General features: G+C 45.6%; 1 protein-coding gene across 1 annotated transcript; it reads right to left on the bottom strand.

Annotated features, from left to right (window-relative positions):
- Positions 1 to 702: 702 nt before the first annotated feature.
- On the bottom strand, positions 703 to 14560 carry LOC117192269 (broad-complex core protein isoforms 1/2/3/4/5-like). The gene is made up of 4 exons (XM_033396923.1): positions 14113 to 14560; positions 9171 to 9508; positions 8932 to 9096; positions 703 to 739 (listed from the first exon to the last, which is right to left on the bottom strand). Exons 2-4 carry the CDS (start codon positions 9318 to 9320, stop codon positions 722 to 724), a joined length of 333 nt encoding a protein of 110 aa, XP_033252814.1. The 5' UTR covers positions 9321 to 9508; positions 14113 to 14560; the 3' UTR covers positions 703 to 721.
- Positions 14561 to 14762: the final 202 nt, after the last annotated feature.

The raw sequence follows: 14762 nt of genomic DNA, 5'->3' as shown, positions 1-14762 counted from the left end.
AAAATTACGATATGTTCTTTAATGCGTGACATCCAAATTGCAAGTGTGGCTTGCCTGCCCTTTACATTGCCGCTCCGATCGCTAAGCGCAGCTTCGCTCGGCCGACGTCGGTAGGCAGACGCAAAGCGGAGATAGCGAAGAGCGAGCTGGCAGAGAGCGTTTAGCAGGGCAAGCAAGCGCAGAGCTTTAACAAACAAATGAGTGACATAGACATAAGTAACAAACAAAATAAGCGGCTGAGGGCCAAGAATTAGGTGCTATTTGGCAAGCAGCTAATCGGCTGGGTTCTGCTCCGAACATTCACCCCCCGTTGGAAGGCAAAGGCTTTCAACAGATCCATCCTGAAGGGGCAGAACCGCTATTTTTCCAACGGCCCTCTTGAAAAGGCCTTTTTGAGTGCGGATGACGGCTACTCTGATGGTTCCATCTTTTCCTGGTATGACGCTCTCAATGCGGCCAAGCGGCCACCTTAATGGTGGCAGCGTTTCCTCCTTGATCATGACGAGCGTTCCTAGCTTGATGTTTGGAGACGATGACCGCCACTTGCTCCGCTCCTGAAGAATCGAAAGATACGCCGTGCTCCATTTTCTCCAAAACGCCTGCTTCATTTGACACAGCCGCTGCCATCGACTAAGTAGGTTGACCCGGAGATGCGCCACATCTGGCTCGTCGAATGCAGCTTTCGGGGCTCCATTGAGAAAGTGGTTTGGCGTGAGCACATCTAGATCATCGGGACTTTCTGTAATTGCATAAAGCGGACGGGAATTTAACAAAGCAGAGATTTCACAAGCCAAGGTCTGAATTTCATCAAGAGTTAAAATGTAGGTCCCGACGATGCGATGAAAATGATATTTAGCTGCTTTAACAGCCGCCTCCCACAAACCCCCAAAATGAGGTGAGCGAGGGGGGATGAATTTCCAGTCGATTCCACTAGAAACGCAGAAATGTGACACAGCCGACGTATGAGGATCACTGAGGAACATTTGCCGAAGCTCCAAAAGCTCATTTTTTGCTCCTACAAAATTTGTAGCGTTGTCTGACCAGATGATTCGAGGTTTGGGACGTAGACTTATAAAACGCCTTAATGCTGCCAGAAAGGATTCTGTAGATAGATCCCGAACGACTTCCAAATGAGTTGCTTTGGTGCTAAAGCATACGAAGACAGCGATGTAACATTTGATAGGAGGCCTGCTTCTGACTTCCGACTTGTGATAAAAGGGTCCGCAAAAATCAACGCCCGTTGTGTGGAATGCTGGATTAGTCCTTACGCGATCCGCAGGCAAGTTTCCCATGATATGTTCCCTCAGCACTGGCTTCAAACGAAAGCATCTAACACATTTGCGAATGATTCCCGCAACATATTTGCGTCCACCAATAGGCTGAATTTTTGCCGAAGCAGTCCGAGCAATCCTTGAGCTCCTGCGTGGAGAAACCTTTCGTGAAAGAAGATAATAATAGAGACAGTGACAGGATGTCCCTTAGTCCAATTCGGCATTTTGGAGGCGGCCTCCAACACGCAGCAATCCAAAGCTATCCAGAAATGGATTCAGTGAGGCCATCGTGCTTTTTGGGGGTAGGGCCTGTTTGCTGGCGAGGGCCCTTATCTCTTCCGAAAATTGTTGCTGCTGTATTGCCCTTATGAGGAAATGCGAACCATTTTTGATGTCGATTACGGTAAGTTGACCCTTCGACCGCGCTATGCCTTTGTCCTTGAGAATGTAGAATCGATATATGTAAGCAAAGACGCGCTGCATGGATCCGAATGAGTTTTGAAATTTGCAATCGTACGATACATCCCTTTCGTTTGAAACAACCAATGCTGCATGACGACGTTCTGGTACATCGGTCGGCAATTGCAAGCCTGCAGGCCACTCTGAGCTCTCAAGACGCAAGAATGGTGGTCCAGAGATCCAAAGGCTGCTATCCATTAGTTCAGCGGGCGTGGATCCACGTGATATGATGTCGGCAGGATTCAACTTTGTGGGCACGTGATGCCAAGTCATTCCAGCGGTGAGCTCCTGAATCCGCTGAACTCGATTAGAAACAAATATATTAAAATTCAATGGTGATTCTCGAATCCAGGCAAGGGCTATGGACGAATCCGACCAGCAATGTATTTGGCATGGAGCTGATAATCCCTTAACTATGGTGGACACTAGTTCGGCTAATACGAGGGCAGCGGACAGCTCAAGCTTGGGGATAGTCATACTTTTCAAGGGCGCGACTCTGGATTTAGAGCATAAGAGATGACTTTGCACAATGCCAAGAGCTTCCGAACGCATGTATACACAGGCGCCATATGCTGCTTGGCTCGCATCACAAAACGCGTGCATTTCTAATCTGGCTTGCTGCCGAAGCACGTAACGTGGAAACTTAAAGTTTTTAACCATCGACAACTGCGAAGTCAGCTCAATCCAAGTCGTATGTAGATCCTGGGGCAGGCTTTCGTCCCAATTCAACTTTAGGCTTTCGTTCCATAGCGACTGCATAAATATTTTAGCTTTTGTGATGATGGGAGAGATGAGCCCTAGAGGATCGTAGAACCTAGCTAGTGTAGACAGGACCGAACGCTTCGAGGTTGGGCCTGCAGCGGTTCCGACGTGAGCGAAGCTAAACAGAAGATTGTCCGTGGTGGGATCCCAAACTAGACCAAGCGCCTTGGTTACTTCAGTCCCGTCATGAAAGGTAAGGAACTTTTCGCGATCCGCCTCCGATACGCCTTCCAAAGCAGCGGGTTCATTGGAACACCATTTACGTATGGGAAAACATCCTTTCGAAAGTAGCTCCTTTACCTGCTGACGAATCTTGATGACAGAATCAATGCTGTCCCCTCCAGATATGAGATCATCGACATAGAAATCTCTTCGAACAACATCAGCGCCAAGCGGAAAACGCAACTCTTCATCATTTGCCAATTGATGCATAGCACGAATTGCTAAGAAAGCGGCAGGTTTGGTTCCGTAAGTAACAGTCTCCAACTTGAACACCTGAATCTCCTCCTTCGGGTCATTGCGCCATAGGATGCACTGCACGTGCGTATCGGGATGGGAAACGCGTACACAGCGGTACATTTTGCAGATATCGCCACACAAGGCGACTTTAAAAAAGCGGAAACGAAGCAGAGTTATCAGAATTTTAGGTTGGATGGTGGGTCCAGCCATTAGCGCATCATTCAGTGATACTCCAGACGCTGTTTTGGCAGATCCATCGAACACTACGCGTAATTTGGTGGTTGTACTATCCTGCTTGTGGACGCAATGGTGAGGCAAGAAGTACTGCGGGAGGTCTGACTGCCGCGAAGCTGGCGACATGTGTCCTAAATCACGATACTCCTGGAGAAACTCCATATATTTTGCCTTAAGCTGTGCATTTTTTGCTAGCTTCCTCTCCAAATTGAGAAATCTACGTAGCGCCTGCTGATACGATTCTCCTAATTCCTCTAGACTGAATTTGGTTGGCAAACGCACGGAGTAAGCTCCGGACTCTAGGCGAATGCAGTTTGTGACGAAATGCTGTTCGCAATGAACATCTTCCTCCGAAATTGATGAGGGCGAATAATCTCCATCGACTTCCCAAAACCACCTTACAATATCGCACAAATTAGTCTCGCAAGCGGAGATGACAGGGGGATCTTCAACGGCTGCTAGCGCCGCACGGGCTTTCTCAGAGTTTTTAATACTTCCTGACACTATCCAGCCAAGTTTCGTCTTCTGCAATGTTGGCAATTGGTCTGACAGTCGAATCTGTCCAACGCACATTAATTCGAAGAACAAACCAGCACCTATCAACAGATCGACACGCTGGGGCTTGGCGAAATTAGGATCAGCCAGTTTTAGATTATTTGGCATTGGCCAATCCTTTGCGTCTAGGCCGAAGTTAGGCTGCATTCCTGTGATTGAGGCAGTGATAATTGCAGAGAGGAAACCGCGATAGCTTTCGTCTTGAGATTGCAGGACGATGTCCACAGCCTTGCTGGATGGTAGAATTGACTCTCCAATACCGGCGATTTTAACGTGAGACGGGTGAGGATCTAACTGCAGCTGATTGGCGAGTCTCGATGTTATAAAGTTAACCTGAGAAGCGGAATCTAAAATGGCACGACATGGAATAAGCGATCCAAAACGGCCCCTGACATATACGATTGCAGTAGCTAGCAGCACGTTTTGGATAGGCAGAGATTTTTGACTCGAGGGGGGAGGGCTAATATATTTGCTTGCTACTAGGGCACTTGCAGGATCATGCTGGGTCGATTCCGTGCTCGGCGACGGCAACTCAGCGTCAGCGCCCGACTGCATGTGGAGCAGTGTGTGATGCTTGGCTTGGCAATTTCTACATGCCCCTGACTTGCAGCGTTGCAATGAATGGCCTTTGTTGAGGCAGTTTAGACATAAATGGCGCTTCTTCACCTCCTTGTATCGAGAAAAAACAGGGAGATCTATAAATGCCTGGCATCGGGATATGTAGTGATCGGAGGATTTGCAATACTTGCATGTTGAGCTATTATGATCGTTAATGGAGGGGATTAGGGTGCTAGGTTTACTTTCTCCCACCTGCTGGCTAGGAATTGTTACCATAGCCGATCCCAAATTTTCCAGCATCCGACATCTTGCTTCCAAGAATGAGGCCATGCTTGACCACCGAGGCAATCCTGACGTCGGCAAGTTCTCTTCCCATTTCTCCTTGGTCTTGTGGTCCAATTTCGTGCCTATGATGAAGATCAGCAACCCATCGGATATCTCCTGCGGGGTCGCCAAGGTCTGAAGTGCACGCAAGTGCGAATTGATTTTATCGCTGAGCGCGCGCAAGCCGATAGCCGAGCCCTTCTCCACCCCTTGCAGCCCGAAAATAGCCTTGACGTGTGCCTGAAAATGTAACAGTTTATTATCGAATCGCAACATTAGTAAATTCAACGCCTTGTCGTAATTCTCCTCAGAAAGTTCCAAGGAACGAATCGTATCCAGCGCAGCACCATCTAGACATCCACGAAGATATTGGAATTTTTCGATGATTGGTATACGATGGTCTTTGTGCACCATTGTCGAAAACATCGCGTGGAATTCTGGCCAATACATGTAGCTCCCACCGAATCGCGGAAGCTGCAACTCGGGCATTCGAGAACGGCCTATACTATTATAGGCGAACAACGACGAATTCCCCTCGAGAGTATGCCGAGCCGTTGAATTGGCAACATTTACCGTGCGAGCAGCCATCAACTCCCGCGACAGCCTGGACCTAACCTTGACATAAACATTCGAAAAGTCCAGCCGGGCATCATGGGCTAACTGCAGGAAATCCAGCCTTTCAAGGCTCGTTTGAGCGGCATCGAAATCCGCATTCATTCGCTCGATCTGCTCTAAGCGAGCTTGAAGTTCTGCCTCATCTAACTCGGCAAGCTCTTCCTTGGTGAGAAAGCGATCCATGGCCTTTAGTTGGCGCGCGATGGACTCGGCCTTGTGCTTGTAGAAATCTACATCACTCGGCATTGCTGTGTTCGCGACATTGGTGGGCTCAGGTGCTGCCATGTTGAGGTTTTAAAAGAGACACCCTGTATACGTATAAAGGTGGGAACCGAAAGCAAAGGGATTACAGCTAATGCCTTTAGCTGTGCGGCTGTGCGAGCTGTCCTATTCCGCTTTGTACTCCGCTTGTGTGTATTAGTGAGTTCGCTGCACTGCCTACCGCACTGCACTGACCGAATTGTCGCGACAGAGAAATTAATAGCCAGCAATGCGTGTATGTAGGTGTATGTAAGTGGGTTTGAGCACCGAATTGTGCTTAACCGCCGAAAATTTGCTAGGGCTAACGAATGTCGATCGCGAATGATTATTAATTGACACTGCAACTCAGAGATCACGTCGGGGTCACCAAATTTTATGTGGAGATAATGTTTTTTATCCCCAATCGGCCGACTAATTATTTCGAATTAAATAAAACTCGGCGCAGAAATAAAATTACGATATGTTCTTTAATGCGTGACATCCAAATTGCAAGTGTGGCTTGCCTGCCCTTTACATTGCCGCTCCGATCGCTAAGCGCAGCTTCGCTCGGCCGACGTCGGTAGGCAGACGCAAAGCGGAGATAGCGAAGAGCGAGCTGGCAGAGAGCGTTTAGCAGGGCAAGCAAGCGCAGAGCTTTAACAAACAAATGAGTGACATAGACATAAGTAACAAACAAAATAAGCGGCTGAGGGCCAAGAATTAGGTGCTATTTGGCAAGCAGCTAATCGGCTGGGTTCTGCTCCGAACAGTGGGTATGGAGGAATCTGCCCCCCCTCCCACTAGCGGCAATAGTTAATGAAGCGCACAACACAAATGACAATTAGAATGGGGCGTTCCTCGTCAAATGCAAAGCCCCAAAGCGAGGCATCGACGAGAACAGGTCCCAGTGGGGGGTAGGGGTGGGGTAGGCTAGGTATAAGCAAAGTGGGGCCAGAGAGAGAGAGAGAGAGACTCCGATAAAAACGACCCTGACAATAATTTATCCCTCTCTCTAGTATTATTGTGCTCAATTTAAACAAGAACAATATTTCCGAGGCTGTTTGCTAGCCTGATGTTTGTTGACAAACCGATTAGGAGGCGGTAATTGTGTGTACAGTGCGTTTCGCGTGTGTCAGCCAGTTAAATGGGTTTTGAATACAACAAAGATTCGCCGTGGTTTTAGAGAAGATTTCGGTATTTCATCTAATTATGTCAGTGGATAATCGGATATTCAAAACACCCTTTTTAAAAAGCTCTCAAAGACCATAGAAATGTTCGATACGATAGTAGTTTCGATAATCCAAATCCATTAGGCTTTACAGATCCTTTGATATATCGAAATATGAAGTTTTTGCCGTTTTGGAGGAACTATCGTATGGACATTTCTGCGTTTGGGATTCAATACAATAATAAATGTTAAACGGAATAGAAATAATTAGCATTATTTTCCCATTTGAGGATATAAATATCGAAAGTTATGAATATTTTAAGAGATTTGCAAAGATTACCAGAGATTCAAAGTTCAGAAAATATTTCCCACATCACAAAAGTCGACTGACATGAAAATCCATCTACACCGAAGATGGTTTCGTGCAGATGATTTTTATATGTTCTAGAGCGTTAGAAAGAGTATAAAACTCTGGAACAATCGAAGAAATTGATTCATTTCGAACCAAATAAAACTGTTATCAGCTTGTTGATTTTATCTGAATAACTCTGATGGACTGAAATGGTTTATTATCTTTAGAGCTATTCGGATATTGCCAACAATAATATAACCAACAAGTTTGATAAATGTTCAGGAGGTTCAAGAGGAATGGGACAAAGGACGGGATAGCGTAGTAGAAGACGTAGGAGATTATATAGAACTTATATAAGTTCTTCTATAAGATTATAGAAGTATATATTTAGCAATTAAATCACAGGAAATGCTCTCAAAAGGTATTTTCAATAGTTATCGTAAACATAAAAAATACAAATACAAGAAAAGAAAGAAAACGAGGGGGAACGTTGTGAGTTGCTGCGGAGACCGCAACTCTAAATTTATACCCGATACTAAGTCAGTACGGCTCTCCTCCGGCAGACGCCGCTAATATTAAACGACACGACAAAGAGTGCGTGCGAGAGAGACAGAAAATCAGTCTGAGCGTGACGTCGGGGACTGCGTAGCCAGTGCAAATTGATTTGTTCCTTTTGGCTATAAAAATTATCTGATCTGATCCAGATTCAGCAATCTGATAGATATGGTCATTATCTATGATTCTGCGTTTTTAGTTTTCTCGAATGTGCAATATTGTGGGTGCAACAGATTTTCGTCCTTTGTGGGGGCGGAAAAGGGTGGGACGAAATTCTGAGATATACGTTTTATAGTGAGATCTAACAGAAGTGCGGATACCAAATTTGGTTACTCTAGCCTTAATAGTCTCTGAGATTTATTGATGCCCCAGATTTTCGTCCTTTGCGGGGGCGGAAGGGGGTGTGGCGAAATTTGGACACGAAACGGTCAAGGTCCGATATCACAGGAGTGTGGATACCAAATTTGGTTGCTCTGGCTCTTATAGGTTCTGAGATCCTTGAACTCATATTTTGCAATTGACAAAACCGACCATGAAACCTGTGTGTTAGAGAGAGACAGAGCGAGAAAGAATGAAATTGTTTTCTTGATTCTGGCTATAATCATTATTCGATCTGGTTCAGATTTTGCACTGTAGAAGATATGGTCATCCTCACCGATTCTGCGTTTTTGGTTTTATCGTATCTTTAAAAATGTGGATGCCACATATTTTCGTCCTTTGTGGGGGCGGAAGTGGGCGGGGCGAAGTTTTGAAATATTTTTGTAGCAGTGACGTATCACAGAAGTCTGGATCCAAAACATCGTTGCTCTAGCTCTTATAGTCTTTGAGCACTAGGCGCTGAAGGGGACGGACGGACGGACGGACGGACGGACGGACAGACGGACAGACAGACAGGGCTCAATCGACTCGGCTATTGATGCTGATCAAGAATATATATACTTTATGGGGTCGGAAACGATTCCTTCTGGACGTTAAACACATCCACTCTTACCACAAATCTAATATACCCCAATACTCATTTTGAGTATCGGGTATAAAAATACAAAAAATTGTTTATAAACTGAATAAATTTCCATTATAAATTGTCCCTTAAGGGGGTATATCTTTTATGTATATATTTTATATAAACAGAAAACATAATTCTTTGTCGACTTTGGATTAGATAGAAATAGCCTGTTTACGGTAGGGATGTGTCATTGGGAGACGCAGTTTCCCAGTGGACTAGTGGGGGCAAAAAGGGGGGCGTCCTTTTCGAACGCTACTAGGAATATTCGAATAATTTTGCACATTGTAAAAAGGGGTTCAAGTTCTCTGCAATTCTCTCAATAAATTCTCCCAGAGTTTTCCTTAATCCTAATTACGGTTGAGCGCGAACTCACCTGTAGTTCCGATTCGGTGACATCAATCTCACCGCGGTAGACGAAGTCGATGATTGTTTTCAGATCTGTGAATATGATATCGGCGGGTAGGATGATTGTTGGATGTTTGCACGGGTTCTCGAGCAGAAGCTTTTGAAAGTACGTCGAGCAGGCGGAGAGTACGACCTGGAAAGGGTTGCAAGATTAATGTCACGGCATATCACGGGGGACGGGGCCGGGGACGGGACCGGACCACCTACCTTGTGTGCCTTGAGGGATCCGTGTTCGCAGGACAAGGTCACATCGACAAAGGAGAGATCTTCGCGCAGTTGCTGGAACACGGATGTCATCGTGTTCTGGTAGTTGTTCCATCGCAGGCTAAAGTACTGATGTCCTCGTACGGCAGCCATTTTGCTTGATTCTCTGATTACGTTCCTCCTCGGCTTTCTGTGTATTTTTGCTCCGGTTTGTCCCGTGGGTTCAATGGTTGTTTGCTCCTCAAGCTTCTTTTGTTGTTGAGATGCTGCTGCTGTTGTGGCTCCAGTGACGTGTTCAACACGTCCAAGGCTCAGTGCTAATGCCGGTGCCGGCAGCCCCGCTGGAAAAACACGAGAACCGTCAGGAAAATGTATGTACGTATATATGTATTTATGTATCTGGCTGGCTGCACAGCACACATCCACAATCCACTTTCATCAATCAATCTAGAAAAGAAAAGAATCTTCCGTTTCCACTTCGTTGCGGAATGAAGTTCCCGATGCAACTGAGACCAGGGACGACGACACACAACCACATGTTGAAGTTGCAAGATGATGGAATCGTAGCCATTGTGTGGGGAGAGCCGAAGACAGGTAGGATGCCTTATCGATGGACAGGGGTGGGGGGGGGTGGGGGGGGGGGGTATATCTGATGGCCTGCCGTCTAAGGACTTATTAGATATTTATTTCGTTTTTGCACAAATTTCCTTGCATTTGGAGTCGCAGCACCATCGTTGGGGCACCACACACAATTGTGCGATTCAGAAAAGTTTCGGTTTTGCGCATTTTCAATAAAAAGGGCTGCGACGCCAGGCTGGGGCCGGGAAAAAGAAGGAAACCGAAACCAGTTTCAGTTATTTTTTTCAATGGCACGTATTGGGGCCAGGCCAGGCCAGTCCAGGCCTGGTCTGTTGTCTGTTGTTGGGGCATTGTCGAAAATGTGGAATGTGCAAAGGATGCTATGCTCCTCCAAGAGGCCCTTCACTGCCGTAAAAGCCATACAAATAGAATTTAACGGCTACGTGCAGCGGGGAGGGGCTACTAGCCAGACCGAAACCAAGTTCTCGCTGGAAATGGCAGGCAACCCATGGCGGGCCATAAAGTTCATCCAAAGCCATGCCACAAGAGGTAACTAAGTGGGAAACCAAAGGGTTAAGCTGCAACCGCAATTCGGATCTGCTCTGTGGCAAGTTGCATGCCCGAAACAGTGCAATAACCGCAGGAGAGAGCCCAGAGTACATTAATTATAAGGTAGGTTGTCAAGATAGTCGTTGTCCTGCTCTAGCAAGCGCATAATCCCTGCACCGCAGATCCACCTTTATTTCACATCAAACAGGTTTCCTTTGTCGCCTTTCTCTTTTGGCCCACCCCCTTCCATCCGAAAGATGCGAAACCAAAACAAAACGGTGTCAGAAAAAATGTGAAAAGGAACAAGAAACGGTGCTGCCACCCACTCTCAAATTCGACCGCGCTCTATCTCTCTCTCTCTCTAATCAGCAATCGCATATTACGCGGCCGATTTGTTGTTTGTTGTTTTGTTCCTGTTGCTAAAGCTCCTCGCCTTTTATTTTTTTCTTCTTGTACTACACCAATCGAAATTTCTTTTCGGCGGCTCCCTGTTGCTCTTGCACACATACACACACACATCCCACTGGCCGCCTCTTGGAGCCTCCTTCGGTTTCCTCCTGCTCCTTCTCCTGGCCGTTTATTTGTCAAATGGATATTGTGTGTGTGTGTGTGTTGTGTGTGCAGTCTTTTTCACTTTTCATTGCTCTTGAATATTTTTGCTCTTATCCCGTGGCACCCTCTACACACACACACACAGGTTCACGAGCGTCGGGCGGGGGCACCTTGGTCTCATCTCATTCTCCGCTTAGGCCAATAGAACAATCATAACAACAGTCATTGCAATGTTGAAAACCAAATCTAACCATTGCAATTTTGTTTTGAGGCCCATATTTATTTTGAATTTTGCTAGATAGATCAGCTGTGTGTTTAAACTATTTTTGAGCAAACGTATTAATGGCAAGGCACGCTATGATAATACCAAAAAAAACGTAAAGCTATTCTTACGCGATATATTTTTAAGATTAAACCGAATAAAACGCACACGAAAATAAACTTAAAATAATAATCGACTATTCGTATGAAAAATCATATTTGACGCACTGTACCTGTTTCGGGCAACTTCGGTTTCGATGCGTCTCTTTGGATATTAGTGCATGAGCAAGCGAGCCAGCTGTTTGGTCGCTTGGCCGCTACGATGAAGCAGCACAAGACAAATGACAGCGCGCTGCGGAATGAGTGAGTGAGAGGTGGTGTGGTGGGTGAGGACAGAGGAGAGAAACAGAGGCGAAGAAAATGGATTTTAAACATTTTTGTTTTGATTATTATTGTTCTTGTTCGTCGCAAAACTTTGCGAAGCACAATAGACGAAGAGAGTGGGTGAGTGAGAGAGCGAGCGCGCACGAGAGCGGGAATCGAATCAAAAGTGCAAGTGGCTTCTGGTGATAGGGGAGGGAGCTGCGGCTGGGGGCGTCACAGTGCCCCCTCGGAGTGTATGTAAATGTAATGCTGAACAAATTTTATTTGCAATTGAATCCAATTGAAATTGTCTTCCTCTTCATTCAGTTTTTTCGTTACGTTTCACAAAGATCTCGGCCTGCGCACTGCCCGCTTTGGCGAGCGCCAACTCTTATTATACCCGATACTCAAAATGAGTATTGGGGTATATTAGATTTGTGGTAAAAGTGGATGTGTGTAACGTCCAGAAGGAATCGTTTCCGACCCCATAAAGTATATATATGCTTGATCAGCATCAATAGCCGAGTCGATTGACTCGATTGAGCCCTGTCTGTCCGTCCGTCCGTCTGTCCGTCCCCTTCAGCGCCTAGTGCTCAAAGACTATAAGAGCTAGAGCAACGATGTTTTGGATCCAGACTTCTGTGATACGTCACTGCTACAAAAATATTTCAAAACTTCGCCCCGCCCACTTCCGCCCCCACAAAGGACGAAAATCTGTGGCATCCACAATTTTAAAGATATGAGAAAACCAAAAACGTAGAATTGTAGAGAATGACCATATCTTTAAGACTGCGGAATCTGAATTGGATCGTATTATTATTATAGCCAGCATCAAGAAAACAATTTCATTTTTTCTCGCCCTGTCTCTCTCTAACACACGTAGCATAGGCGGCTTTGCTTAGAGTAAAACATTAGCGCCTAGATTTCAGAGACTACAAAAGCTAGAGCAACCAAATTTGGTATCCACACTCCTAATATATCGGACCGAGACGAGTTTGTTTCAAAATTTCGCCACACCCCCTTCCGCCCCCGCAAAGGACGAAAATCTTGGGATATTCAAAAATCTCAGAGACTATTAAGGCTAGAGTAACCAAATTTGGTATCCGCACTCCTGTTAGATCTTACTATAAAACGTGTATCTCAAAATTTCATCCCACCCCCTTCCGCCCACACAAAGGACGAAAATCTGTTGCATCCACAATATTGCACATTCGAGAAAACTAAAACGCAAAATCATAGATAATGACCATAACTATCAGATTGCTGAATCTGGATCAGATCAGATCATTTTTATAGCCAATAGGAACAAATCAATTTGCAGTGGCGACGCAGCGCCCGACGTCACGCTCAGACTGATTTTCTGTCTCTCTCGCACGCACTCTTTGTCGTGTCGTTTAATATTAGCGGCGTCTGCCGGAGGAGAGCCATACTGACTTAGTATCGGGTATAACTGTAGAGTTGCGGTGTCCGCAGCAACTCACAACGTTCCCCCTCGTTCTTTTTATACCCGATACTCAAAATGAGTATTGGGGTATATTAGATTTGTGGTAAAAGTGGATGTGTGTAACGTCCAGAAGGAATCGTTTCCGGCCCCATAAAGTATATATATTCTTGATCAGCATCAATAGCCGAGTCGATTGAGCCATGTCTGTGTGTCCGTCTGTCCGTCTGTCCGTATGTCCGTCCCTATTAGCGCCTAGTGCTCAAAGACTATAAGAGCTAGAGCAACGATGTTTTGGATCCAGACTTCTGTGATATGTCACTGCTACAAAAATATTTCAAAACTTCGCCCCGCCCACTTCCGCCCCCACAAAGGACGAAAATCTGTGGCATCCACAATTTTAAAGATATGAGATAACCAAAAACGTAGAATTGTAGAGAATGACCATATCTTTAAGACTGCGGAATCTGAATTGGATCGTATTATTATTATAGCCAGCATCAAGAAAACAATTTCATTTTTTCTCGCCCTGTCTCTCTCTAACACACACGTAGCATAGGCGGCTTTGCTTAGAGTAAAACATTAGCGCCTAGATTTCAGAGACTATAAAAGCTAGAGCAACCAAATTTGGTATCCACACTCCTAATGTATCGGACCGAGACGAGTTTGTTTCAAAATTTCGCCTCACCCCCTTCCGCCACCGCAAAGGACGAAAATCTGGGGATATTCAAAAATCTCAGAAACTATTAAGGCTAGAGTAACCAAATTTGGTATCCGCACTCCTGTTAGATCTCACTTTAAAACGTATATCTCAAAATTTCGCCCCACCCCCTTCCGCCCCCACAAAAGACGAAAATCTGTTGCATCCACAATATTGAGGATACGAGAAAACTAAAAACGCAGAATCATAGATAATGATCATATCTATCAGATTGCTGAATCTGGATCAGATCAGATCATTTTTATAGCCAAAAGAAACAAATCAATTTGCACTGGCTACGCAGCCCTCGACGTCACGCTCAGACTGATTTTCTGTCTCTCTCGCACGCACTCTTTGTCGTGTCGTTTAATATTAGCGGCGTCTGCCGGAGGAGAGCCATACCGACTTAGTATCGGGTATAACTGTAGAGTTGCGGTGTCCGCTGCAACTCACAACGTTCCCCCTCGTTTTTAGATTTGTTGTTTCTGCTGCCGACTTACCTTTTCGCTATTTATATTTTTGCGTTTTGCGCTTATTTCGCTGCTGCTGCTGCGGATTCTGCTACTGGTATTGCTGCAATGGGTGGGACGAGCTCATCGCTGCCTCCAGCGTTCAATTTGTTGCTCTTTTGCATAAATGCTGTGCTGCGTTGTGGGTGCTGTGGGTTTGCCGCCTTCTCGCTTACGTATTACGTAGTCCTAGTGCACGGCGATCGTAGTAGCTGTAGCTGTTGCTCACACACTAACACATACGTGTTTACCGCCAGTTTTTTTGCTTTATTAATTTTTCGTTTTATTTGTATTTCTACACGGTTATTGCTAACCTTTTTCTCTTCGCACTGACACTCACACACGCGCACGCACGCACCGACCGTCAGAGCGATTGGTTTTTCATAATTTGCAAACTTAATTTATTCTTTTTGGCTGGCCATGCTCATTGCACTTGCTGTTGTTGCACTTTGCTCGTTTCATTATTCGATTAGCTCCAGTTCCGAGTTCCGCAACGCACAGTCCAGAGAGGACAAGGAATTTCGGTGGCAAAACGGAATTTAAAACAATAATTATTTTTTCAGCTCGTCGTTCATCGCGCAGTGCTCGTGTTCGCCATTTTCGTATGAGGCTGCCAGACTGCCGGAACACGGTTTCCTAGT

This window comes from Drosophila miranda (genome assembly GCF_003369915.1).
Source record: "Drosophila miranda strain MSH22 chromosome Y unlocalized genomic scaffold, D.miranda_PacBio2.1 Contig_Y2_pilon, whole genome shotgun sequence".
Classification (NCBI taxonomy): domain Eukaryota; kingdom Metazoa; phylum Arthropoda; class Insecta; order Diptera; family Drosophilidae; genus Drosophila; species Drosophila miranda.
Note: the sequence above shows the minus strand (reverse complement) of the source record. Positions and strands in the feature narration are given on the sequence as shown.